This window comes from Passer montanus, unplaced genomic scaffold (assembly GCF_014805655.1).
Source record: "Passer montanus isolate IOZ18808 unplaced genomic scaffold, ASM1480565v1 scaffold35, whole genome shotgun sequence".
NCBI classification, from domain to species: Eukaryota; Metazoa; Chordata; class Aves; order Passeriformes; family Passeridae; genus Passer; species Passer montanus.
In genome coordinates, this window is record NW_024368263.1 from 8,415,095 (window position 1) to 8,441,190 (window position 26,096).

General features: G+C 67.6%; 6 protein-coding genes across 12 annotated transcripts in view; 4 read left to right on the forward strand and 2 right to left on the reverse strand.

Moving 5' to 3' along the window:
* Positions 1-468: 468 nt before the first annotated feature.
* Positions 469-5,852, forward strand: DNAI2 (dynein axonemal intermediate chain 2). The gene is made up of 12 exons (XM_039716286.1): positions 469-766; positions 866-1,027; positions 1,107-1,228; positions 1,743-1,885; positions 2,469-2,582; positions 3,687-3,826; positions 4,001-4,123; positions 4,317-4,543; positions 4,690-4,825; positions 4,903-5,049; positions 5,141-5,338; positions 5,418-5,852. The coding sequence occupies exons 1-12, from the start codon at positions 584-586 to the stop codon at positions 5,466-5,468; spliced, it is 1,746 nt and encodes a 581-aa protein (XP_039572220.1). The 5' UTR covers positions 469-583; the 3' UTR covers positions 5,469-5,852.
* A 494-nt stretch (positions 5,853-6,346) lies between these two features.
* On the reverse strand, positions 6,347-10,161 carry BTBD17 (BTB domain containing 17). Its single transcript, XM_039716390.1, has 3 exons — positions 9,725-10,161; positions 8,434-8,710; positions 6,347-7,919 (listed from the first exon to the last, which is right to left on the reverse strand). Exons 1-3 carry the CDS (start codon positions 10,122-10,124, stop codon positions 6,839-6,841), a joined length of 1,758 nt encoding a protein of 585 aa, XP_039572324.1. The 5' UTR covers positions 10,125-10,161; the 3' UTR covers positions 6,347-6,838.
* A 1,500-nt stretch (positions 10,162-11,661) lies between these two features.
* On the forward strand, positions 11,662-15,242 carry GPR142 (G protein-coupled receptor 142). 2 transcript variants are annotated; one of them, XM_039716398.1, is made up of 3 exons: positions 11,662-11,770; positions 13,437-13,574; positions 13,890-15,242. In XM_039716398.1, the coding sequence occupies exons 2-3, from the start codon at positions 13,454-13,456 to the stop codon at positions 14,741-14,743; spliced, it is 975 nt and encodes a 324-aa protein (XP_039572332.1). In that variant the 5' UTR covers positions 11,662-11,770; positions 13,437-13,453; the 3' UTR covers positions 14,744-15,242. The 2 variants fall into 2 exon arrangements, with proteins under 2 accessions (XP_039572332.1, XP_039572331.1); XM_039716397.1 differs by lacking the exon at positions 11,662-11,770 and having other exon boundaries at positions 13,135-13,574.
* Positions 15,243-16,050: 808 nt separating this feature from the next.
* Positions 16,051-22,356, forward strand: GPRC5C (G protein-coupled receptor class C group 5 member C). Of its 6 annotated transcripts, XM_039716395.1 has the most exons (6): positions 16,055-16,150; positions 16,435-16,586; positions 19,540-20,560; positions 21,125-21,222; positions 21,372-21,515; positions 21,659-22,356. In XM_039716395.1, the coding sequence occupies exons 3-6, from the start codon at positions 19,549-19,551 to the stop codon at positions 21,689-21,691; spliced, it is 1,287 nt and encodes a 428-aa protein (XP_039572329.1). In that variant the 5' UTR covers positions 16,055-16,150; positions 16,435-16,586; positions 19,540-19,548; the 3' UTR covers positions 21,692-22,356. The 6 variants fall into 6 exon arrangements, with proteins under 6 accessions (XP_039572328.1, XP_039572329.1, XP_039572327.1 ...); XM_039716394.1 differs by lacking the exon at positions 16,435-16,586 and having other exon boundaries at positions 16,051-16,395; XM_039716393.1 differs by lacking the exons at positions 16,055-16,150; positions 16,435-16,586 and adding an exon at positions 16,264-16,395 and having other exon boundaries at positions 21,128-21,222.
* A 1,421-nt stretch (positions 22,357-23,777) lies between these two features.
* CCDC137 (coiled-coil domain containing 137) lies at positions 23,778-25,913 on the reverse strand. The gene is made up of 6 exons (XM_039716287.1): positions 25,612-25,913; positions 25,167-25,294; positions 24,784-24,994; positions 24,455-24,537; positions 24,267-24,346; positions 23,778-24,129 (listed from the first exon to the last, which is right to left on the reverse strand). Exons 1-6 carry the CDS (start codon positions 25,854-25,856, stop codon positions 23,923-23,925), a joined length of 954 nt encoding a protein of 317 aa, XP_039572221.1. The 5' UTR covers positions 25,857-25,913; the 3' UTR covers positions 23,778-23,922.
* A 120-nt stretch (positions 25,914-26,033) lies between these two features.
* Positions 26,034-26,096, forward strand: part of OXLD1 (oxidoreductase like domain containing 1) — a 582-nt gene continuing 519 nt past the window's right edge. The window contains exon 1 of the mRNA XM_039716210.1: positions 26,034-26,069. Coding sequence (XP_039572144.1) covers positions 26,034-26,069 — 36 coding nt within the window. The remainder of the gene's footprint in view (positions 26,070-26,096) is intronic.

Sequence of the window (26,096 nt, forward strand, 5' to 3'; positions counted from 1 at the left end):
CCTGTGGGCCAGCTCCGCTCTGGGGCTCCCTGAGGCTCTGGCTGCCTTTGGAGGCCCTCTCAAGGTCCTCCCTGCGCAGGATCCCTGCTTGCATTTGGGCCGTGCTGAAGTTCCCATTCCCTTTGGGATCTTCTGGGACTCCCTGAGGTTCTTGTTCCCTTTTGAGTCATTCCCAAGGCCCACACAGTCTTCTTGGGCTCTGGAGGGTCCCCACTCCCTTTTGGGGTCCTCCATCTGAGACCCCATTTGTTTTTGGGGCTCCCAGAGGTTCTCAGTCTGTTTCAGCATCCTCCCTCTCCAGGGTCTCTGTTCACATTTGGGTCTCCTTGAGGCTCCCATTCCTTTTTTCCTTTTCCTTCATCCCTGAAACCCTCTCCTTGGATCTCCCTGAGATCCCCACTCCCTTTTGGGGTCCTCTCAGAGGCTCCCACTCTCCTTCGGAACTCTCTCTTCCTCCCTGAGGCCGCTGTTTCCCTTCAGCCCTCCATCCCCACTGCTCTCCACCCCTGAGTCCCCCCTCCTTTTGGGGCTCCCTTGGGGACCCTCCCTCGTGAGCTCCGCAGTCCTTGCCCCCGGTGCCACCATGGAGATCAAGTACGAGTACTCGCGGAAGCGCAGCGACTTCGGCCGGCCCTGCAGCTTCTCAGACCTCCTGGCCGAGGTGACCGTGGACATCCTGCCCGACCCCAGCCTGGCTGACGACTTCATCCCCCAGGACCCCGTGCACTTCGGGGTGCAGGAGGGCCCTGTCATGGCCTTGGACGAGGTACGGGGACAGCCCGGCGTGTCACCCGTGAGGGGCAGCTGGCCCGGGGTGCGACAGGCCCCTTTAGGGCTCAGGGCGCTGTCCCCTCCGTGTCCCCAGGTGAACACGCAGCGGGCAGAGGTGTCCAGCCGCGGTGTGAACCACGTGGAGGGCGGCTGGCCCAAGCACGTCGACCCCAAGAACTCGGAGCTGACCTCCCGCTACCGGGAGGAGGTGGAGAGGGAAGAGGTCTACACCAAGACCGTGCAGCGCCTCGGCGTCGTAAGAGCCTGCCCTGACCCCCCCAGACCCCCCGGGCCCCCCGGAGCCCCCCAGAGCCACGGCCGTGCTGTCCCTGCAGGTGATGGAGCACTACATCAGGCAGAACAACACCATCGACATCTACGAGGAATATTTTGAGGAGGAAGAGGAGGAAGAGGAGGAGGAGGAGCATCCCTCAGCCAAAACCATCAACGTCGTCAGGTAGCACAGCTGGGGGGGGTCTCCAGAGCCTTCACAGAAAATGGGGAACGTTAGGAGTTAAATTCCAGTGGGTTTGGGGTGGTCCTGCTGCAGTTTGTGGGTGCAGAGATCCCCAAACCCGAACCCTGCCTGCCCCACCACTCCATCCCTACCCCTCGCCCTGCCCAGGCGATTTGGGGATGGGAGCCAGGGTCAGACTCAGCTCTGAGCATCTCCTGATGGTGCTTTTGGATTTTCCTCCTTGTTCTCGGTGCCTCTAAGGTTAATTTCCACATCAGGGGTGTTTAGGAGTCAGATCCAGTAAGACAATTGGATTTTTAGACAGGTATGACTGGAAAGAGGATGAAATCATCAACTCTTCTCCCCCCACCCGACCCCTCAGGAGAATCATTTCCTGCACTCAAGGCTCGAGGGCTGCAGATTGGTTTCCTTGTGGTTCCCACAACTCCCTGTGGGAGATGTTCATCCCAGGGCTTTGCAAACTGACCCGTCTTGGCTGATGTGTGCCCCAAAGGGACCCCAACAGGCCCAGGAGGATGGCCACGCACGTCTCCTGGCACCCCGACGGCAACCGCGCCATGGCCGTGGCTTACTGCAGCCTGGACTTCCAGGACAGCAGGAAGGACTTGAGCTTTGATTCCTACATCTGGGATCTGGGTAAGGGCAAGGCCAAACCCTCCAGGATAAGGGAAGCACTTTGTGTCTCAGAGAGCAGTGGAGGCTTGCAGCACCCCGGGGAGGGTCGCTGGGGGAGCCTCAGTGCAGAAACAGGAGAAATGGGAGCTGGGAGGGGGGAAATCACCGCTACAATCCTAGCCAGGCAGCAGAGCCTCACGTGAGGGTCTGGTGTTGATGTGGTTCAGCTGGCAAGGAAGGAAGGGAGAGGCAGCAGGAGCCCGGGGTGAGACTTGTCCAACCCCGTCTCACACCTGACGTGTTTTGGAGTGAAAAGGACAAAAAGAAGGGTGGGGATACAGATTTGTGTACTGAGGGCTGTCCCCAGGCCAGCTCCCAGTGACAAAAAGGGTGGGAATGCAGATTTGGTACTGAGGGGCTGTCCCCAGGCCAGCTCCCAGTGACAAAAAGGGTGGGAATGCAGATCTGTGTACTGAGAGCTGTCCCCAGGCCACCTCCCAGTGACATGGGCTCATCATCCTGCACAGCTGTCAGGGAACAGGGTGGGGACAGCAGGGTGGGCTGGGGGCTTCACCTTTACTTTTCACTCATCCCTCCTTGGCAGAAAAACCCTACACCCCAGAGCTCACCCTCAAGCCCTCGTCCCCTGTGGTGACCCTGGAGTACAATTCCAAGGACTGGCATCACGTGCTGGGAGGCTGCTACAACGGGCAGATAGGTGAGGGGTTAATTCTGCTCCTGCCTGGCTCCAGCCCTGCTGCACTGCCGGGATCTGGGCTGCCCCTGGGGTTTACCTGGGGCCAGGTGTGTGCTCACCTGAGCGGGCACCCAGGGAGGGGAGGGCACTGTGCCAGGGAGCGCTTCCCTTGGGATGGATGGATGGATGGATGGATGGATGGATGGATGATGGATGGATGCGGGATCTGGGCTGCCCCTGGGGTTTACCTGGGGCCAGGTGTGTGCTCACCTGAGAGGGCACCCAGGGAGGGGACGGCACTGTGCCAGGGAGCACTTCACTTGGGATGGATGGATGGATGGATGGATCCATGGATGGATGATGGATGAGGGATGGATGAGGGATGGATGAGGGATGGATGAGGGATGGATGAGGGATGGATGAGGGATGGATGAGGGATGGATGAGGGATGGATGAGGGATGGATGAGGGATGGATGAGGGATGGATGAGGGATGGATGAGGGATGGATGAGGGATGGATGAGGGATGGATGAGGGATGGATGAGGGATGGATGAGGGATGGATGAGGGATGGATGAGGGATGGATGAGGGATGGATGAGGGATGGATGAGGGATGGATGAGGGATGGATGAGGGATGGATGAGGGATGGATGAGGGATGGATGAGGGATGGATGAGGGATGGATGAGGGATGGATGAGGGATGGATGAGGGATGGATGAGGGATGGATGAGGGATGGATGAGGGATGGATGAGGGATGGATGAGGGATGGATGAGGGATGGATGAGGGATGGATGAGGGATGGATGAGGGATGGATGAGGGATGGATGAGGGATGGATGAGGGATGGATGAGGGATGGATGAGGGATGGATGAGGGATGGATGAGGGATGGATGAGGGATGGATGAGGGATGGATGAGGGATGGATGAGGGATGGATGAGGGATGGATGATGGATGGATGGATCCTGGGGATGAGCAGGATGGGTGCTGTGCTCCCACCTCTCCCACCACCCTGGATGATCTCTGGGAAGCACTGGGTGAGGTTTGCTCTCTGTTCCAACTTGGAAAGTGGGGGAAACGTGACAAAGAAAGGAGCTGGGCAGGGGCTTTTCTTTTCCTTCCCAGTGTATTGGGACACCAGGAAAGGGGGGCTGCCCATGGAGATGACCCCTGTGGAGTTCAGCCACAGGGACCCCGTGTACGGAGCGTGCTGGCTGCCCTCCCGAACGGGCACCGAGTGCTTCTCAGGCTCCACCGACGGGCAGGTGAGGGGCTGCAACAGGGGAGGGCTCCTGAAAGAGCTCCCTGTGCCAGCCCTGCCCCTCAGCAGCACAAGATCTCGGTCTCCCAGGCTGGCACGGGGCAGCTGCAGGACTGGCAGCCCCTCTGCCTGTGCTGGGAGCAGCCCCCACAGCCCCTGCCACGCCGTGTCCCCACAGGTCCTGTGGTGGGACATCCGCAAGATGTCACAGCCCAGCGAGAGACTGGTCTTGGACATCACCCGGCAAGACCAGCTGAAGCAGGCTCTGGGTGCCATCTCCCTGGACTTTGCACCCATCCTGGTGAGTGTCCCTGTGCCCTCCACCCACATCCTGGCCTGGGCAGGAGGGGGAGCCCAGCCCAGGGGTTCCCATCCCTAAACCCCCCCGTGGTGGTGGGTCCCAGGGTTCTGGCTGCAGCAGGATCCCCCGCTGCCCCCCACACCATGGGGTCTGCATCCTGCTGACAGCTGCACTCTCCTGCTCCCACCCCCAGCCCACCAAGTTCCTGGTGGGCACAGAGCAGGGCATCATCATCTCCTGCAACCGCGACGCCAAGACACCGCCTGAGAAAATCGCCAACATCTTCAGGAGCCACATCGGGGCTGTCTACAGGGTGACCAGGAACCCCTTCTTCCCCAAAGTCTTCCTGTCAGTCGGTGACTGGACTGCTCGGATCTGGACAGAGGAGCTGATGGATTCATCATCAATTATGGAGACCAAGTAGGTCTCCTTTAGAGAAGTAGTAGAGGGCCTTTAGTCGGCCAGAAATCATCCCCAGGGCAGGTGGCACTGGGGCCAGGTCAGCTCTGGGCTGGTGGCTGAGGCAGGGCAGTGCCAGCGTGGCTGAGGACTGGCTCTGCTGGAAGGTACCACACCTCCTACCTGCTGGACGTGTGCTGGAGCCCCGTGAAGCCGGCCGTGTTCTTCACCGCCAGGTCGGACGGGACCCTGGACATCTGGGACTTCCTCTTCCACCAGAAGGAACCTTCCCTCAGCCTCAGGGTGGGTCCCCAGCACCTCTGCGACCCTCACACCACCCCAGGGCCGAGTGTCACCACCCACCTGTGCCCTGTCCCCAGGTGTCCAACGACCCCCTGCTCAGCCTGTGCTCGCAGGACAACGGGCGCATCATCGCCTTTGGCACCCGGCAGGGCACCGTGTCCCTCCTGGAGATCTCCCCAGGGCTCTGCACCCTCCGCAAGAACGAGAAGACCCTGTCCTCTGCAGTATGTGCCACCTGAGCCCCACACTCTGCCTGCAGCCCTGCGCTGTCCCCAGACACATCACGGGGTCTCCTGTGCCCACATCTGCCCCCAGATGTTCGAGCGGGAGGCCAGGCGGGAGAAGGTCCTGCAGGACAAGTATCGGGAGCGGCTGCTGCGGGAGCAGGAGCGGCTGCGGGTCCAGCCAGAGGAGCAGGAGGATCCCCAGGAGGTGTTCAAGCAGGCCCAAGCAGATTTCCTGTCCAGCATCAAGGCAGAGCGGCAGAGGAGGGGCCTGGAAGTGGCCGGAGAGGTAACGGGGACGGGACAGCCTGGCCACCATGGCAGGGACCCCAGCAAGGGCAGGGGACAGGGTGAACTCTGTCTTTCAGGGTGAAGAGGGGCAGGCAGCTGCACCGGAGGGAAGCAAGGAGAAAGAGTAGGAGGATGCCAAGGTCAGTGTGCTCCAGCTGCACCTTCCTTTCCCCTCCATGCCAGAGCTGCTGCAGGGACCAGGCCACTGTCCCCAGGCCAGGCAGCTCTCCTGGGCTCTCTGCCCTCCTCGGGTGGCAAGTGGGGGACCCTGTACAGCCCCCTGACCCCACAGCTGCTCCCTGGCCTTTGCATCCTTATTTTCTTTGGCGTGAATAAACTGGTGCTTTCCACATCACATTTCCTCTCTTGTCACAGCAGGGTCAAGGTGGGAAAGTCACGTCCTCCTGCTCCTTCTTTCCTTTCCTTGATCCAGGACACTCAAAGCCAGTGCCTGAGCACAGCCAAGCACCCGGGGCAGCACAGGGTGTCCCTCAGTGTCCCCAAGCCATGGAGCAGGGCACAGCAGGGTGGCTGGTGGCAGCAGGGGGCCCCAGTCCCCTCTGGGCCATTTGCACAGGAGAGCCCTGTGTCCCCACTGGAGCAGCCCCGGGCTGGGTTATCAGTGCTGGGTAAACACAGCCCTGCTGGTAGAACCAGCAGCCACCCCAACTCCTCACCCCACTTAATTAATCATTAACGAGCTGCCAGCAGCACTGTCACAGCGATGGGGACATCACACAGGTGGCTCTCTGTGGGCTGAGGGCCAGCCCCCCGGCAGGACCCTTCCCCAGGCTCTGCCCAGGGGCTGAACCCACCTGTGGGTGAGCAATGCCAGGACAGGGTTCAGGGGCCATCTCCCCCCAAAGCCATGCCAAGCAGGGACCTAAATCCCACAGGGAAATGCATCCGTGCCTGGATGGGTGCTCTCCTTCCCAGGAGTTCCATTAGGAGGAGCTGGGCTGGGGAGCAGCGTCACCCCAAAGATGCCCCACACGTCCCACACTCATTTTCTGCTTTATTAGGAAAGGGGTGGGGGTACCTGGACAGGAATGGGGCAGCTGCCACCGCCAAATAGGGACAGTGCCCCCCACCCCTCCTCCACTGGGGGAGGCTGATGGGCCCCTCACCCCCCGACTGGGCAGCTCCGTTTGCTCCTGAGCTGGACCCAGCTGCCCACACAGAGGGACCCCGGGGCTGCCCCACGGGAAGGATGGGCTCTCCCTGTCCCCATCCCCACACCCGCTGGGGTCTGTGATGTGCCCGTGGGCTGCACATTTCACCTCCTGCACCCCCTACATGGGTCTGGGGCACTCCCAGCATCCTCCATCCCCAGGGACAGCGATGGGGACAGGACGTGGCAGGGGAACACTCAGGGAGGGGTGGGCAGTGCAGAGCCCAGTCCTGGAGCCCCCCAGAGAGGGAACCCCCATCTACCTACAGGACCAAGCGTTCCCCCCGTGGTGCTGGCGCCAGCATGGCAGGACCCAACTGCGCCTCGTTACTTCTTCACCTTGATGAGGGAGTGGTAGACAGGCTTGATGATGATGTGCAGGTGCAGGGAGTTGTCGATGAGGTACTCGGAGGTGCGTTTCTGCAGGTCGGCGTGCGCCAGGAAGTCGGCCGCCTCGTCGGAGCTCTGGTGGAAGCTGTAGGCGTGTTTGACCAGCACGCGGCCCTGCTGCCTCACGCCCACCAGCACGGTCTTCTGGAAGCTGACGCCGGCGAAGTCGGGGCTGCTCATGGCCGGGGTGATGACGAGGCGCGGGCGCCCGTCCTCGATGCGCACGGGCTGGATGGCGCCCGCCACCGCGTCTGAGTACACGGGGCGCAGGCTGACGGGCAGCCAGCGCGGCGAGAACAGCACGTTCCAGGTCACCCTCTTGCCGGCGTCGTGGCTGCTGGGCCCCAGCTGGGTCTGGAAGCTGGTGCTGCGGTCGTCCCGCGCCGGGTTGGTGATGACCCACTGGGAGCCCCAGCTGGGCGCGAGGTAGTTGCGGGGCAGGAACATGCTGCAGTTGACGTCAAAGTACTTGGCGAAGTGGAGCGGGGAGGCAGCGTGGAACTGGAAGGCCTGGAAGAGCAGGTCCTGCACGGCGGCGCGGTGCCGCGCCAGCACCGCCGACTGCGCCTGCAGCCGGAACAGCTGGCTGGGCGCGATCATGGGGTAGCGGATGGCGCGCAGCACCCGCTCGGCCACGGGCGCCTCGGGCTGCCGGCGGCTCAGCCAGCCCTCCACGGCGGTGTAGAGCTCCAGCTCGCTGTGCAGCACCAGGTCGGAGCGCTCCAGCAGCAGCAGCAGCAGCTCCACGCTCACCGAGCCCCACTCGGCGCTGCCCAGCACCGCCGACAGGTTCCAGGCCAGGAACTGGAGGCAGCTCTCCTGCAGCGCCGCGTCCCCGACGCGCACGGCGTAGTGGTACCAGCCCACCACGTGGCCCTGGCTCGACTCGCTGGCCAGGTGGGTCCTCATGTATTCGGCCACGCCGCGCTGCAGCCCCCAGACCCGGTACTTGCTGGCCAGCTGGTGCATGGGGATGGCCTGGTGCAGCAGGATGGAGACCCCCCCGCAGTACAGGTACCTGGGGCAGAGCAGGGGCTGGTGACATTGGGGACCAAGGGGCAACATTGGAACCCAGCCCAGGGGAACAGCCTCTGCCCTGGGCTGCTTTCCACTGAGAATTCCCACCCCACGGAGTCCCCAGGGTTCCCAGGGAAGCACCCCCACCATTGGATGCTTCCCTCCCATTCCCCATGATCTCCATGGTCCCCAGGGGAGCATCCTCCTTCCCTGGCTGCATGCCATGAAGTTCCTAGTGGAGCATGCACCTTCTTTGGCTGCATCCCTCCAGGTACACCCATCCCACAGGATCTCCATGGTCACCAGGGGAGAATCCTCCTTCTTGGGCTGCATCCCTCTCAAAATGCACATCCCTCCCAAAATGCACATCCCTCGAGGTCCCTGTGGTTCCCAAGGGAGCATCCCCCTTCCTTGGCTGCATCCCTCTGGGCATCCCCATCCCGTGGAGTTCCCCGTGGAGCTCCCAGGAGAGCTGCACCCTCCTGTGCTCCCCACCCCGCGGGGTCCCCACGCACCTGATGAACTTCTCGAAGAGCGCGGCGGTCTCGGGCGGCTCGTACAGGGTCACGACGCTCTGGTTGCGCAGGAGGCTCTCGAAGACCTCGCTCTGCAGGCTCAGCAGCAGCTGGTGCGTGTGGAACACCTTGGGCTCGTCGGAGGCGGCCGAGCGCACCCGCAGCACCGAGTCGCTGCCGTTGCCGCTCTGCAGCAGCTCCTGCAGCCGCTGCAGCAGCGTCAGCGAGTGGTTGATGGTGGCTGCCGTGGAGTCCCCGCTGAAGTCGGCTTTTTGGGCTGCAGGGAGATGGGAGCGTCCCAGAGCTGCACCCCAGTGCCAGGCACTGAGGTGGGGTGGGGTTACCGGGGGCTGTGAACCTCCTGCCTCCGCTCCCCCAGTGCCAAAGGGCTGCTGGCGCCAAGGGAGCGTGGGGGAACAAAGGACATGGGGACATTTGTGTCCCTGAGAGCCAAAAAACTGCCTTTCTGCAGCAGAAGGGCTGAGACCACCATGTCCCAGGCTGGGGTGTGCTGGGAAATGGCCGGGTGCCGGCGGCACTGGCTCTCAGCCCGGCCTGCCTGTCCTGATCCCGTCCCCGCTGTGGGCAGAGGGAGCCCCGGGCATTGCCCTGATCCCTCACATCCCGGATGGATACGTGGGGGGACAGAGAGCCCCCGGGTGTGGGGAGCCAGGCACGCTCTGCCCCGCAGCCAGGAATGGGGTCCCGAGCAGCCTGGGGACTCCAGCTGCCCTGGTGTCACTTCAGGTCTGTGCTGGGATCACAACAGGGACTGGAGAGGGATCTGGGAATGTGGAACAGGGGTCTCCATGCTCCTGTGGGCACTGGGATCCTTCCTTCCTCTCCTCTTCTCCCTCCTGACACCACTGCCACCCGCTCCTCGGAGTATCTCTCCCCCAGGAGGAATTCGGCCCCGTCTGTCTCAAATCCATCTTCCTTCTCAAATCCCGTCTTGCCGACGGATTACCCTTCCCAGCGCCGGCTTAAGGCCGGGGGGTGAGGAAGGGGAGCGGGGATGAGGGAGAGGAGCAGGAGCCCCGTACCCCGCGGCGCTGGACTCGTCTGCCCGCCACCGAGCCCTTCCCCGGGCACCACCAGCGAGCACAACCCGGCTCCGAGAGCGCAGCGCATCCCGCAGCCACTTCCATCCCCTCGGGGCAGCCCGACGGCAGCCGCAGCGCCGCGCTCAGCTCCATCAGCCGCCGAGCCGCGCCCCGGCACCCGGCGAGGGCAGCGCTACCCGCGGCTCGGGGGGACCCTCCGCGCCTCCCCGCGCCACGGCCACCCTTACCGGCTTGCACGGTGAAGAGGAGGAGGAGGAAGGCGGCGGCAGAGCCGCAGCGGCGGGGGGCGGCGGGCCGGGTGCCCGTCAGCCCGGCCATGGCCTCGCAGGCGCATCTGCCGGGTGCGGCGCACGCTGCCCCGCCGTTTATGTAGGCCACGAGCGCCCGCGCCGCCGCATCGATTGGTGGAAACTGGGACCCGTGGTTGCCACGGGAACGGCTTCCAGCCTCCCCGCATCCCACCGTGACCCCCAGCCCCAGCCCCGCACCCCGGGGTGCTGCGGAGCGGGGACGTCGCCGTGCGGCACCTGCTGCTGGCGCCGCAGCCCCACGCGTGGCCGCGGCCCTTTGTGCCGGGTCTTTGCATTCAGGGCACAGCTCGGTGGCCTCCCGCTCCCCCCGGCTCATGGGTATTCATGCCGGCAGCGGCCCATCACCATGGCATCCGCGCTGCCGGCAGGAACTGCCTGCCCTTTTCCCAGCCTTTGCAGCCAAGAGGCCGCCCGTGCGCCCTGTGCGGCCGCCCTGGCCCCCCGCCCGCCCCGACGCCTCCTGGGGGGCTTCACCACGGGGCTGGGGCCCCCCAAAGCCGCAGCGCCACAGGCGCAGGCTGGGGCGGCGCTGGGGGAGCGGGGTAGGGGCAGCGGTGCCAGCCCAGCCGTGCCGCTTGTGGCCCCGGTGGCACCGTGGGGTGGGGACCCGGGAGCCAGGCGCGGGGACACATCCCACAGGGGAGGAGCACAGCCCGCAGGGCACAGCAGCCCCTTACCCACCGCCGAGGAGCCCCGGACCCCGCACAGCAGTTTGAACACGGGCTTAGACGCTGTTTCCAGATGTTGAGTGTGGGCAGATGTAGCTGCAGCTGCCGAGGGGGTGGGATCACCATCTGTCCCTAACCCTTGGGCGCGGAGACTCAGGACAAGACACCGATCACCCCACGCCACGCTGCTGGGGCCCCCTGGCAGGTGGGTGATGCTCGAGCCCCGTGTCCCTGCTGGGCAGGGGACCCCAAAACCGCGGGGCCAGCAGAGCGCCCGGCCCGGCCGCTGTCCTTGCACCGGGGGGGCCCGGGGCACAGGGCCCCGGCACGGCACAGCCGGTTCACGGCTCAGCGCGTCCTCCGACGCCTCATTTCACCCCCGCCTGATAAACAACAGCCTGTGCGAGCGTGTGCCCGGCGTGCCGCCAGCACCGTGCCAGCCGGGCAGCAGCCTCACCCCGGGACCCCCGTGCTGCTCACGGCAGTGAGGGGACCACGGGGGACACGGGGGAACGGGGGGCTGGTTCCGGAGGTCGCCGGGGGACAGGGTGACACCTCCCCGTCCGCGGTGAGCTGAGGAGCAGCTGCGCCGGCCCGGAGATTGCGGCTGAGGGCTGGCTCACCATAGCGACCTGTGCCAGGCAGCAGTGCCAGGGCATCGCCCCGCGGGCTGGGGGGCACTGGAGAGACGGAGCTGGACCCAGGCACCGGCAGGGGAGAGCAGGTCCCTCCCTGTGCTGCTGGGGAAACTGAGGCACGGTGTCCTGGCAGTGGAGCAGCCAGCGCAGAGCCCAGCAGGGACACGCAGGCAGCGCACACGGATTCACGCTCGTGTGCGCAGCCACACGTCACACCCTGCGCACACCCGCTCCCCTGGGTCCCCAGCGGTGGCCCCCAGCCCAGCTGCCCGCTTGCCCCCTGACCACCACCCCTACCGCTCCGGGGCGGGACGGGCTGTGTCCCGGCCACCGGAGCTGCCCGGTGACCCTTCCCGGCCCCCGCGGAGCCAAGGGCCGGTGACGCCCCCGCGCCCGGCCAGCCCAGCCCGCGGCTCTGCCCACGGCGCGCTCCCTCCGCCCCGTGTCCCGCGCCCCGGAGGCTGTGCTGTGCTGCGGGTGCCCGCGGGGACAGCGACACTGCCGGGGGCACGGACACCAGCGGCACACGGACACTGCCGGGGACACGGACACCAGCGGCACACGGACACTGACGGGGACACGGACGGTCCGTGGGAAACGCCGAGCCCAGGGAAGGTGGCACTGCACGCCCGGCGGGTGGCACTGGGGCCGCCCAGGTGAGGGTCCCCGTCCCGCAGGATTTGGGGAGCGGGAGCCCGGGCGGGGGGAGCAAAGGGGGCCCCGGAGCGAACCCGGCCCCAGCAGCACGAAGGGGATCGGGCTGGGAAAGGGTTAAGGCGCTCGCGGCGCAGCTGCAGCCGATCGATGCCTCAGTTCCGCGGGGGACGTGGACGGACGGGACCTCCTGCTGATGAACCGGAGCTAATTTGCAGTTAATTGGCACCCCTCTGCTCCCCCATCCCCCCCTTCTTCTCCCTCTGGCTGCGCTCAGGATCTTGCTTGGGTCCCAGGGTCGGGCAGGTGGGACCCCCGGGATCCCACACACACCTCGGGCACTTCTGGGGGAGCGGATCCATCACTGGGGGTCTCGGAACGGGCGACAGACCTGGCCGCCCCTCCGGCCCCGAAGCCATCGAGTGTCTGCGACAAGGGGAATTTGGGGTGTCCCTGGGGCCAGGGTCAGACTGGGAGGAGCGTGGTGCCCCGTACCCCCTCCCTGAGCTCGGGAGCCCCCTTTGCACCCCACACCCAAGACACCCCCATCCCAAAGAGCACCCCACAAGCCCCGGGCCCTCCGCACCCACAACCCCCGATCCCATGACCCCCCGCACCCCCAAGCTCCGATCCCAGGGTCTTCCAGGGTCCCCCAGGATCTCCCGGGCTCTCCCATCGTCCCCCATCATCCCCGCACTGGGACCAGGGGTGGCGGTCCCCATGGGACGCAAATTTGGGGGGGGGATTCTGACCAATCAGAACGCAGCGCTCAGCTCTGGCCTCGCCACTCCCGGGGAACCCCTCTCCGATTGGCTGGGGCCTGGCTCCCCTGAGCCAATAGGAGCGCAGAGCTGGGGAGGGGGTGGAGCCGCCCTGGTTTATGAATGGGCGAGGGCAGCGCGGGCGCGATCCGGGCGTGGGGAGTGGGCAGAGGGACAGGGCAGGGACAGGGCAGGGACAGGGCTGGGACGGGGCACAGATAGGGCAGGGACAGGGCAGGGACAGGGCACAGATAGGGCAGGGACGGGGCACAGATAGGGCAGGGATGGGGCACAGATAGGGCAGGGATGGGGCACAGATAGGGATGCGGATACGGATCAGGATCCGGATACGGGCGGGGATGCGGGCAGGGCCGTGGGCAGGGCCGCTGCCTCAGCCTGAGGAGCTGGAAAAGGACCCAGCTGGCAGCCTGGAGATGGCCACCCCACATCTGTCACCACTAGGACCCCCCCATCGGCACCTCTGGGTCCTCTCTGCCACCACTGGGAGCCGCCTAGTGGCACCCAGCCCGGGCTGGGGGCCAGAGACTCCCTCTGCTGGCAGCTGCCCAAGAACATGCTGTTTTAATCCGGTTTTCTATAAAAACGGGGCTGAGGGATAAAGAAGGAGCAGCTCCGGCAGCGGGGGCTCTGCTGGGACGTGGCGCAGGGGGCTTGGGGTGCATCGTCTCCCATGGGTGCAGCAGCCCCGGGTCTGCCCGCGGTGGCACATTTGGGAGCTGCGCTCTATCCATGGATGCTACAGGACAAGGGAGCTGGGATCCAGCCACAGCGGGGACAGCCAGGCGACGGCCCCTGTCCCCAGGCCCCCTGTGCCATGTCACGGCTGGCCTCCCCCCGGGTGCCATCAGGACTCTGATGCCCGCGGTGCTCCCGTGTCTCCTCACAGCCGCTCCGTGGTGGAAGATGGCGCTGCCAGTGCCCAACAGCACGGCGGTGTCATGGGCAGAGCTGGAGCGGTCGCCCTGCCTGGTCGGCATCGTGCCCATCGTGTACTACAGCGTCCTGCTGGGGCTGGGGCTGCCAGGTGAGGGGGCTGGGGGGCTGGAAAGAAAACCCCGCAGGATGGAGGGACTTTATCTGCTCCCCCCCCGCCTCAGAGCTGGCCCCAGTGCCTGGCTGTGCTGCCCAGCCCAGGGCAGGTGCCACCGCCACGGGGACAGATGGTATTTGCATTGCTTGGGCTGGCACACAGAAGAGATTAATCAGCCCAGCAAATCCCCAGGGCACGGGGATATTTATAGCTCCCCTCGGCTGCAGCCTGGGCAGCTCCAGGGTCTGGGTGATGGGGGGGGATGTGAACCCCACCTCTCACCTCCACCCGTGGCTCCCCTCCCTGCAGTGAACATCCTGACTGCCGTGGCCCTGTCCCGCCTGGCCACCAGGACCAAGAAGTCATCGTACTGGTACCTGCTGGCCCTGACCACCTCCGACATCCTCACCCAGGTCTTCATCATCTTCGTGGGCTTCATCCTGCAGACGGCCATCCTGGCACGGGCAGTGCCCAGCGCCTTCATCCACACCGTCACCGTGCTGGAGTTCACGGCCAACCACGCGTCCACCTGGGTCACCGTGCTGCTGACCGTGGACCGCTACGTGGCCCTGTGCCACCCGCTGCGCTACCGCGCCGTGTCCTACCCGCGGCGCACCCGCAAGATCATCGCGGCCGTCTTCGCCGCGGCGCTGGCCACCGGCATCCCCTTCTACTGGTGGCTGGACATGTGGCGCGACGCCGACCCCCCCACGGCGCTGGACACGGCGCTCAAGTGGCTGCACTGCGTCACCATCTACTTCCTGCCCTGCAGCGTCTTCCTGGCCACCAACTCCGCCATCATCCGCAAGCTGAAGCGGCGCAGGCGCTCCGGGGGCGGCAAGACCACGGCCCTGCTGCTGGCCGTCACCGCCGTCTTCGTGGTGCTCTGGGCTCCCCGCACCGTCGTCACCATGTGCCACCTCTACGTGGCCTCGGTCAGGAGGGACTGGCGCGTGCACCTGGCCTTGGACATCGCCAACATGGTGGCCATGCTCAACACCTCCCTCAACTTCTTCCTCTACTGCTTCGTCAGCCAGACCTTCCGCCGCACGGTGGGCGAGGTGCTGCGGGGCCAGCCCCGGGCAGCCCCTCGCCGTGGCAGCGGGCACTTCCCTGCCCCGGCCCTCAAACCGCTGAAGCTGCTGGGCAGCACCGCGCTCTGAGCCGGGGCAGTGCCCGGCTGGCAGCGCTGTGCCCACCCAGCCCCACGCTTTGCACCAGGACCAGGGAGAGACCCCCACCCTGCACGGAGCCGGGGGTGCTGCTGGTGTGGGTGGCAGGAGGAGATGGTTGTGCCCAGACACTCATTTGGGGATGTCGTGGTGCCTGCCTGGCAGCAGCACCCCAGGGTGGGCAGCTCAGCCCTGCCCATGCTCAGCCCTTGGCACAACACTGGAACTCACCCAGAGAATTTACCCAGGGAACTCATCCTGGACACGTCCCAGCCCAGTGGCACCGAGGGTTCTGAGGAGCCCAGGGGCTGCCCGTGGTGAGGGGTGGAGGACACAAATGAGCTCCTGCGAGCCCTGACAAGGATGTGGTGCCCTCTGGGTGCCACTCCATAAACTGCCGTGCTGAGACCGAACTCCGCCTGGGTCCGGCTCCCTGCGGGCAGCTGGGACGGGGGCTCCGTGCTCCAGCCTCTGTGGCACAGGGTCCCTCTGCCCTGCCCACCCCCGTGCCCCTGCCCGGGGGAGCTGGGGGGAGCACCCACAGGGTCTGCTGTCCCCTGTGGTGGGTCTGGACACATGGTAAGATCGCAGCTCCCGACCCCCACCCATTAATCCCCCTGGCAGCAGCCCCAGGGCAATGCCCCCCTGCATCGGGTGCACCCAGTGCTGCCCTCCCAGTTACTCCAGTGCCAAACTGGTGTGACACTGGAGGAGCGGCCGTGCCGTGCCGTGCCAGCCTGTCCCCAGCTGCCGGCAGAGGGCAGGGATGGGACACTGCGGAGCTGGCACTGACGGGGCAGGGAGCTGGCAGCCCCAGCGCCCCAAACCAGCCCCGCCGCCACCCTAATTCCCTGTAAGGTCCTTAACGTAATCCCCCAAAACCGTCCAGCCTTTCCGCTCGGATTCCCCAGAGGGGCAGGACAGACCCGGGGGGTGCCCGGGGGGGATCAGGACCTCAGCTGGATCCTGGCAGGGCACAGAGACACCCCCAAGCCCAGCAGACCCCCTGCCCACCCCCGAGCCCGGCTGTGCCCGCACTGGGGTGGGAAGGGGCGCAGCCTTTGCCCCCAGGGTGTGGGGCTGACCCCCCCACGGACCCCTGCCCCCGGGCGTGGACAAGCCCCTCCGGGGATGTCACCTCATCCCGGGCAGGATCCCTGCCGGGGGACAGGGTTAAAGCCCGGGCCGGTGGCGCGGGGGGTACCTGGGAGGTTCTCGCTCCATTAATTCTGGCACGTGAGGAGAGCAGGAGCGGCAAGGGATTAGTTATTAACCCGACCGCGGGCAGGGGCTGAGGGGCCGCGGGGCGGGGGGCTCGGCTGCCTCGGGAACCCTCGGCGGGAGCTCCGCGATTGCCACCGGCCCCCCCGATTGCCACCGCCCCCCCGGTGCCAACCGGTGCGTGTTTACTTGGCAAGGGAGGTGGAAATGTGCTGACGGCGTCCGCCGGAGCGAGGGGCTCCGCTGGGAACGGCTCCGAGCCCCGGCCGGGGCGGCGGGAGGCTCTGGGAGGGCAGCGGGGACCCCCGGCTCCAGGCACGGCCCTCGCCCTCCCGAGGGGAGCCGCCGCGGGGAGGGGGCTCAGCCAGCCGTGCCCCGTGCCCGCCGTGCCAGCCGCCCGTCCCTGCGGCTCCCGAGGAAAGGTAAGCCTGGAAAAAATGCGTGCTGATGTTTTCGGGTAGAGCCTGGCCGGGGTCCAGGGGCCGGTGCTGAGCGCCATGGCAGCCCCCCGGCGCTGGAAGGAGCAGCTCTGCCCGGTCCCAGCGCTGGCATCGCGGCTCGCAGCCCACCCAGAGCGCCCGCGGCTGGGATCGGGCTCTGCCCGCACCGGGAGGTCAGGCCGGGGACCCCCAGAGGAAACCGAGGGTGGCATCACCCCCCAGTGACCCCACAGCCTCTTGGGATCCTTCTGTAGGACTTGCAAAAGCACCGGGAGCAGGCAGTGGGGGCTGGAAACGGGAGCAGGGTCCCGATGGGAAGGGGGAGAGGAAAACGCCCACGAGGGGTGGGACACGAGGGGTGGGACACGAGGGGTGGGACAGCAGGGGTGGGACAGCAGGGTCTCCGTGGGGAGGGGGCCGGAATCCCCCGCCTGGGGGGATGGGGTGTTCCCATGGGAAGGGGATGAGGAAATCACCCGCCAAGGACGGGACACGAAAGCAAAGGCTGTGCGGCCCCGGCGGGACCGGAGCTGCCGGTGGCCCCACGGGGGGTCACGGGGGTCTCGTGCTGACTCAGCAGCCGGGAAAGCCTCCGGCGGAAGGAAGCAGCCGGTGGAGAGGCCGGGCTGCGGTGTGGGGGCGGCAGGACAAGCGGCCTCCGCTCCCAGCAGCGCTTATCCAAAGCTGAGCCTTTCCCGGCTGACCAATCCTGCGGCCAAATCCATGGGGAAACTGAGGCACGAGGGTTGCTGCAGAGCCCCTCGCCTGCCCTGCCCTGCCCTGCCCCGTGCGAGGCAGGGATGATCCGCTCCCAAAAACCATCCGGGAGCCGAAGGATCCTTGGGAAGAGGGCAGGAGGGTGGCGGTGAGCCCGGGCACGCCGTCCTGTGCCCGGGGCTCCGGCGGGCGCCGGTCCTTGTGCCACGGGTGCCGCCGGTTCCGGTGGGAGCCGGTGCTGCCGCTGGCGGCTCTGCTGCCCTTTCTCCCCGGATTGTTTTCATCCCGGCCTGGATCGGGGCAGGCCCCGCCGGAGGCACATTGAACTTTCCTCTGCATCCTTCACCCTCTTGCTTCACCCTCCCGAAATAGCAGCTCCTGCCTGGAAACCTCTCCCAGGGCTGGCGGGGCCCCGGGGTGCCCCAAATCTCCCAGGGCTTTTCCCCATCCCCAGGGATGAATGGGGTGATTGAGGGGTGCCCATCCCAACTCCAGGGTGGCGGCCACCCCCATCGGGACAGGGACCACCAAACCTGCCAGTGCCGCGGGCTGGGGCTGCCCTGGTCCCCTGACCCTCTGCTGAAAGAGTTTCTGGGGTTTTCTGGGGTTTTCTGGGTCCTGCTGCCCTGCCAAGGGCTCCGGCTTTATCCATCAGCTGACATTCCTCCGGGAGGCCCCTCCAGGCCGGAGTATCCTTACACGGCGGGGAGCGCCACTCCCCGAGCCATCCCCGAGCCCACCGGGGCTGGGAGATCCCGCCTGGGTGACACAGACCCCGCTGCTCCGTCCCTTGTCCCCTGAGGGTCCTTCCTGCTGTGCAGCGCTCAGCAGGGCCAGGCTGAGAGCCCAGACCCATCACCCCATGGCCAGGTGGGCTCAGCCCTGCTTCACCCCCAGCCCGGGCTCTGCCCCCCCGGCCCCCTCCGTGCCCCGGTGCGGTGTCCCCGCCCGGTGCGGGGCAGGTCCCGGCCGGCCCCAATCGCGCTCCCGGGGCCGAGCCGCACCTCGGGGAGGGGCCGGGCCGGGGGGCTGCGGCCGGTGAGCGGGGCGGGGCGGGCGGCGAGCCCGGCGGGACCGGGGGCACCGGCAACGCCGACGGGAAGAGACCGGGACCGGGAGCCGTCCGCCCCCGCAGCTCCTCCGGCCGGAGATTTGGGGCGGCTCCGGCGGAGTTTCGGGGCCAGGACCGGGCGGGAGTGCCGGGAACCACCGGGAAGCACCGGGACGGTGCGGGAGGACCGGGCGGGGGGGACCGGCGGAGGGGCAGGGGAAGCGGGACGGGCGTGCGGCGGCACCGGGCCGGGGGAGCGGGGGAAGCCAGCAGGCGATGCGAGGGACCGGGCGGGGCTGCAGGAGGAGCAGAACCGGGGACGCGGGTGCAGCCGCCGGGGGCGCGGGGGAGACCGGGCGGAGGGTGCGGGGATACCGGGCTGGAGGTGGGGCGAAACCGGGCTGGGGGTGCGGTGGGAACCGGAGGCGGCGGAGCTCCTGGAACCCGCGGGAACAGGGACTCCGTCCCGGTGTGGTGCTGGGGGTCCCTGTCACCGTCCCGGGCCGGGGGGGGCCCGGTTCGGGGTGCCCCTCGGGGGACCGGGGGTCCCGGCCCCGGCATGTCCTTGCTGGGGGCTGGTGCTGGGGGTCCCTGTCCCCGTCCCGGGCCGGGGGGGCCCGGTTCGGAGTGCCCCTCGGGGGACCGGGGGTCCCGGCCCCGGCATGTCCTTGCTGGGGTCTCGCCCCGGTTTCCTCCCCCAGCAGTGAGGCTGCGGCTTCCTCACTGCCTCCTCTTCCCCGTGCCCACCATGAGGTGGCAGGAATGGGGGGGCAACGGTGGGGACAGGGACTGGGACCCCGTGTCGTGCCGTGCCATGCTGTGCCGTGCCGTGCCAGGCTGCGGCTGCCTACGTGCCAGCGGGCTGGACATGCGACCTGCACTGGGCCAGTGCCCAAAGCCAGAGGGAAGTGGGACAGGAGAAGTGGAAAGAGGAACGTGGTGCACGCAGGGACAAGGCAAGGGGACAGCCCTGTCCCCCAGTACCACCTCTGCCATCCGGTGTGGTCCCGCATTTGGGGTTCCTGGGAAGCATCAGGCACGGTGCTGCTCCTCACACTGGAGGAAGGGATCAGGAGAATTCCCAGAGAATTCCCATGTTGGGAGGGATCATATGGGGCACAGAGGGGCTGAGCCCCTCCTCAGCTGCCACCAGCCTCCAGGCAGGGAGCCAGTGTGGCTGCCTGGTCCCATCTGGAGCTCCGTGGCCGTGCTGGCTGAGCTCAGCTGTGCCAGCAGGGCAGAGCCCCCCGGGACCCCCTGCTCACCATGCCCAGTGGGGAGCACGGGCAGGGATGCTCTGGGCTGGGAGCTGATCCCCATCCCCAGCCGCTGAGCCCTGACCCCGCTGTGTCCCGCAGGGTCCCTGGATGCCACGGTGCAGGATGGGCACCACGGCCGTGCTGCTGGCCCTGCTCCCCACAGCCTCTGCACAGCCCACGCCACCCCCGGGCTGCGGCCACGACCTCTCCTCCCTCTACTACAACCTCTGTGACCTCTCGGCGGGCTGGGGCATCGGCGTGGAAGCAGTGGCCAGCCTCGGCGTGGTGACCACCTTCGTGCTCACCATCGTGCTGGTGGCCAGCCTGCCCTTCGTGCAGGACCGCCAGAAGAAGAGCCTGGTGGCCACGCAGGTCTTCTTCCTTCTGGGCACCTTTGGGCTCTTCTGCCTGACCTTCGACTTCATCGTGGGGCCGGATTTCTCCACCTGCACCTCCCGCCGCTTCCTCTTCGGCGTCCTCTTCGCCATCTGCTTCTCCTGCCTGCTGGCCCACGCCGTGGCCCTCAACTTCCTGGCGCGGCACAACCGGGCCCCGCGGGGCTGGGTGACGCTGGCGGTGGCCCTGTCCCTCGCCTCCGTCGAGGCCATCATCAACGCTGAGTGGCTCGTCATCACGGTGGCGCGGCGCGAGGGCGGCCCCGCGGACCCCTGCCAGCTGGCAGACGCCGACTTCGTCATGGCCCTCATCTACGTCATGGCGCTGCTGGCGGCCGCCTTCGGCGCAGCCTGGCCCCCGCTCTGCGGCCGCTACGGCCGCTGGCGCAAGCACGGCGCCTTCATCCTGGCCACCACCGGCCTCTCCGTGGCCATCTGGCTGGCGTGGAGCGTCATGTACCTGTACGGGAATGAGCGCGCCGGCCACAAGCCCAGCTGGGACGACCCCACGCTGGCCATTGCGCTGGTCTGCAACGCCGCCGCCTTCCTGCTGCTCTACGCCATCCCCGAGGTGACGCACGTGACACGGCGCAGCCCCGAGCTGCCCTTTGAGGACGACGGCTACCCCACACGGGGGGTGGGCTACGAGACCATCCTCAAGGAGCAGAAGTCGCAGAGCATGTTCGTGGAGAACAAGGCCTTCTCCATGGATGAGCCGTCCTTTGGTAGGTGCCAGGGCTTGCCAGGGACCTCCTCACCCCCTGGCAGGGCGGGCAGCGTCCTCTTGGGGATGCTGGGGATGTCCCCACCGGGGATGGCAGCGGTGGGTGGGTGACGAGACGTCTGGCAGTGACCTGCCCGGCACTGGCGCCTGCTGCTGTTGTGGCTCTGAGAACTGGCCGGGCTGGGTGTACCAGTTTGGGCTGAGCCCAGCAGCCACAGGGAGCTCCCTCCCCGGCCTGGGGTGCCCGCGGCTCCTGCCCCTCCGCCCCGGGCCCACGAGACCCTGCAATAACACGGGGTGGTGACAGTCCCAGTGGGGACCGTGGGCGGGCACACCAGGTGTCTGCTCCCCATGGGGGAGGGAGGGTCCCCCTGAGCAGCACCTGCACCCCAGAGACCCTACAATAACAAGCCACAGCCAGGCAGCAGCGATGCCACCCCTGGGGACAGGAGTGTCCCGCGGGAATGGCACGCAGCTGCTGAGCCAGCTCGTTAAACCTGCTAACGAGGTACAGGAGCCCCGGTGAGGTGGCACTGGCTCCATGGTGACTGTCCCCGTGTCTCAGCAGCCAAGAAGCCGGTGTCCCCATACAGTGGCTACAATGGGCAGCTGCTGACCAGCGTCTACCAGCCCACCGAGATGGCTCTGATGCACAAGGGGCTGGTGAGTGTGACACTGGGGCGTGGGGGACAGGGTGTGAGTGGGGTGTTCCTGTGACCCCTGTGTGGGGACCTTCCAAGCCTTCCACCCCCGGGACCCCGTGGGGCTGGGGCACTCCCAGTGCTGTGACCTCCACCCCGTCTGTCCCTCAGAGTGAAGGTCCCTACGACGTGATCCTGCCCCGCGCCTCCACCAGCCCCGTGCCCGGCAGCGCCAGCTCCACGCTCCGAGCCGAGGACGCCTTCGCGGCGCAGGCCCGGCACTCCAGCATCCCGAGGGACACCCGGAGCTGCCAGGTGGGTGAACGGTGGCTGCAGCGGGGGCAAAGTCCGGCCCTGCCGTGGTGACGGCGCTGCCCGGCACCCAGAGCCCCCCCGTGGGTCAGGGTACACGTCCACGGTGCTGGTGCCACCGCGGTGCCACCCCGCTGTGCCCACAGGTGCAGTCCCCGTACAGCAGGAACCGGTGGTGAAGCCCCCCAGGCACAGCTCCCGCAGCGCCGGAGCCGCCGCGGCCCCTCCGTCCCGCTGCCAGGGCTCGCCGAGCCTCATCCCACCCTGACTGAGTGAATGCCACCCGGGGGCAGCCAGGGCTGCTTCCTGCCCGTGGGACGCCTGGACACGGCCCCAGAGCCAGCGCTCCCGCCTGCCCGTCCCACCTGGCCTCGGCCCCTCATCCCTGCCTCAAGGACTGGCTCCCGTGAGGACACCCCGGCTGTCGCCTCACTGCCTCGTGATGCACAGACCCCCCGCCTCCCCCAGGCCAGGGACCCTCCAGAGCCCCGTGGGACCCCCCCCCAGGGCACCCCCGGCCCCACACTGACCCCCCAGCCCTGGGCACCCCGAGCTGAGCTGGCCCCATCGCAGCGCAGGGCACAAGGGGACACCAAGCTGTCCCCAGCTCTGCTCCTCCCGTGCCTCTGTTTCCCCGGTGCTGGGGGAGGGGGATCAGTGCCTTGCTGGGGCTGGGGACCAGCCCCCCACAGCTCTGGCCGCCTTCTCGGTGCCTTTCCCCCGCTCGGGGCTCCCCCTGCCCGGAGTGGGGAGGGAGCTGGGCCCCTCGCCCTCCTGGCGGCTTTCTCTGTCAAGTTTCCTTTCCATTTTTTTCAGGTCGCCCCAATAAAGGTGGTTTTTCCTATGATGCTGTCACAGGTGGCCTGTGATGGGGGTCCCAGGTGTTCCCCACCCACGGGCTCAGCCCCGTGCCCCATCCCGGGCAGGACAGGGAGCAGGGGGGCTCCGGGCAGGCTCCCGGGCCCCCCCATCCCCCCGCCGGGGCCGGGATGCCGTGGGCAGATGGGCTGCCGGGCAGGAGGTGGCACGGCACGGAGGACGTGCCAAGGTCGCGGTGGTTTCCCGCTCGGATTGCCTTCCCCTCCAGAGCCATTCCTCCTCCTCCGGGCAGGAAGCCTGCGGCCAGCAGAGCCATGAATTATTCAGGGCTGGAGCGGCTCGGTGGGGGCAGCGGGTGACCGGGTCTCCTTGAGCCGGAGCCGGGATGGCGGCGCTGGGGCTGCCGGTGGGCACAAGGGACACACAGGGCACAAGGGACACACTCGCCGCGTCCCGGCTGTGCCTTTAGCTGGCACAAACCCTCTCCGGGGACACGGCCGCGGGACGGAGCCGGTGTTTGGCAGCGGGATGTGGCCGTGCCCCCCGGGCTGTGCTGCGTCAGCCGTGTTTACCTGTCACCCGTGTTTGCCTGGTGCCGAGCGGCAGCGGGGACATTGCCCAGCAGCACCAGGCACTCGGTGTCACCAGGGCCACTGTCACCACAGCACGCCCTCCCTCCTACCGCCCGCGGGCACCGCGTGGCACAGCGCCTCACCCCCCAAAGGCACCTCCCCGGGGACACAGCGGTGACACCTTGGGGACGGCAAAGCCACCCGACAAACGAGGCGCTCGGGGGTGGCAGGGGACAGCGGAGCGGCCCCGCGGCCGTGCCCAGCCCCTCCGGAAGCGCGGGATCCCACCGGCCCCGCCAGCGCCGGCCGCGGCGCGGGGCGGCCCCGCTCCAACAGCGAGCGCTTTGTGCCGCCGGGGCCGCGGAACAGCGCAGCCTTTGTCCGGCCAGGTGAGGCAGACGCGGCTGCGCCGCGCCGGGAGCAGCCCCGGAGCCTGCCCGGAGCCGGGGGCTGCCCGGGGGGGTCGCAGGGCAGGTGGCACCGGGGTGGTGCGGGCGCAGCGGCGGGGACGTGGCAGCACACCTGGCACCGGGGCCACCGTGACCGGGGCCAGGCAGGGACACGGGCAGGGATGCCAGGGGCAGGGCTGTGTGTGGCTGCGGCCCTGGGGCTCCAGCAGGGTCACAATAGTGACAATAAAGGCAAGTGGCACACTCCACATCCCCAGCACCGGCACATTTTCCTCCCAGCGGGCGCTGAGCTGGCGGGCACTGGGGTCTCCTCACGGCTGAGCAACGAGGCTCCTGCCCCCACCAGAGCCCTGCCAGGGCCACCCGTGGTGACAGTGACATGCCTGCGGCTGCCATCTGCCAGCACAGCAGTGTCCCTCAGAACCCCTGAGGGAGGGGGAGCACAGACACGCTCGCAGCCCGGCTCCACCGGCACCGTTTACTCCAAACCAGTCCGTGGCAGCACAGGCACCCACGGCGGTGCTGAGCCGTGCAGCGGGAGCTGCGGGCAGCCCCGGGGCTCAGCAGTGACGCGGAGCATCAGGACAATGTCCCCCGGAGTGGCAGGGCTCAGCCCGGGCCGGCCCGGGCGCGCTCCCGCTCCAGCTGTTTGCGCCGCTGGATGTCGCGGTAGGCGCGGATGACGCGCGCCCGCTCCTCCTCCAGGATGCGCCGCCGAGCCATCGACACTGCCGGGGACGCGGGGGACGCGGGGGACACGGGGCACGCCTGGCGCTGGCCCAGACGAGGCGTCAGGAGGAGCTGCTTCCGTCCAGCCTGCAGGCAGAGATGGCACAGCTCAGCGTGAAGGATGACACACGGGATGCGCTCCGAGGGGCTGGCACCGGCTCACTGAGGCCACCGCCGCCCTCCCAGGTACCCGAGGGGTGGGTGGCACTGTCCCCAGAGCTCACCTGCTCGGCAGGACCCCGTCCCCTGGGCCGGGAGGTGATGGTGGGTGGCTGTGTCACCACCTCTCCGAAGGGCACCGTGTCTGCAAGGGAAAGGGATCAGTGGGAGACCCTCAGGGTGCCCAGCCCAGCTCCCCCACGTGCTGCCCCCCGGGGCTGGGGTCACTGCAGCCCCCCCACGCCATCCTCACCCTCCAACAGGCTCTTCTCCAGCATGGCCTCCTTCTTCTCCTCCTTTTTCTTCCGAGCTTTTTCCAGCTTCCTTTTCTGAAACCTGAAGAGCCACATTATGGCTCAGGGGTGGGCAGGGAGCACGCAGTGACTCCCCACCCCACGGGACCCCCCAAACCCCACAGCTTTTCCCCCAGGAGGGTGCAGCAGCCTTGTGGCTCTGTTCCCAGAGATCCATCCCCATGGAAAGGGAGCTCACTGCCCCCCAGGCCCGCCCTGCAGAACTGGCCAAGGGGACACGCCACAGGCACGGGCTGGCCCCACGTGGCTCACACGGCCTTGCTCTCACTCTTTTTTCCTTTTGGACTTCTCCGGAGCCGTCGCCTCCCTCTCAGGCTCCCTCTGGAGCTGGTTCTCTGCCAGGAAGAGGACGCGCTGCACCTCCTGCTCCATGCGGCAGAAGTAGGAACGCTCCGACTCGCCCCTGCCCCTCCGGAACCGGGGCACGGCCATGTCCCCCGCCGCCCTGGGGCCCTTGCACTTCTGCTGCTGCTTCTTCTCTGCGAGAGACGGGTGACATTTCTGCAGCGGTGACACCACGGGGGCCCCTCCGGCCGGCACGGCGCCGTGGGACATCACCGCAGGGAGGAGGCGATGTCCCACCATCCAGCCATGCTGTGGGCTCCCGGGCCAGGCCCCGGGCCACCTGCTGGGGCCACCTGCGTGTCCCACCTGTCCCCTGCCTCTTGCCAGGGCCCGGGCGCTTCAGGGCCTCGCGGCTCCGCATGAGCTCCCGCAGGCGGAACGGGATCTCCTGCTCCTCTGGGTGCTTGGGCTTCATGTTGTCCTTCTTCTCCTTCCTGGGGAAAACGAGCACAGTCAGGGGGCTCCAGGGAAGCACCGGCACCTGGAGGCTGCGACACCGGGACACCGGGACCCCGGCACCAGGACACCGGGACCCCGGGATCCCTGTACGGAAGGGTGCTGGGATTTGAGCACGGTGGGAAGCTGAGGCTCAGGCACGGCTGGACACGGGGCCGAGGCACGGGGAGCCATCAGGGTCAGCACGGGCAGACATCGGGACGCGGGCACGGCAGAGATCGGGACGCAGACACCGAGAACGGGACTCCAGCTCCCAAACCGGGAGCGATCCCGACTGCATCCCGCGGGCACTGACCTGCTGCGCAGCGGCACGGCCGCTCCATGTTCCGGTCTCGGTGCCGCTTTCTGTCCCGGTCCCGCTTTCCGCCCCTGTCCTGGTCCCGGTCCCGCTTTCTGTCCCTTTCCTGATCCCGGTCCCGGTCCCCGGCCCTGTTTCGGTCCCGGTCCCGGTCTCTGTCCCTGTTTCGGTCCCGGTCCCGGTTTTTGTCGCGGTCCCCGGGCCGGTTTCTGTCCCCGTCCCGGTGCCGGTGCCCGGGCCATGGCTTCGCCGCCTCTCACGCGCCCGTTCCGCCGCCACTTCCGCCTTTCTGACCCCGCCCCCTGCTGCCTATTGGTCCCACCTTCCCCGCCGCTCCCGCCCTGCTGAGCGCACCGGGCTGCTACTGGCTGAGAGAGCTGTCACTCGGGGAGGGGGCGGGGCCAGGGCGCTGCGGCCGGATGCTGCTGCGGGGGCTGGCGGGGGCGCGCCGGGGGGTGAGCGGGGACAGGGGGGACAGGAGG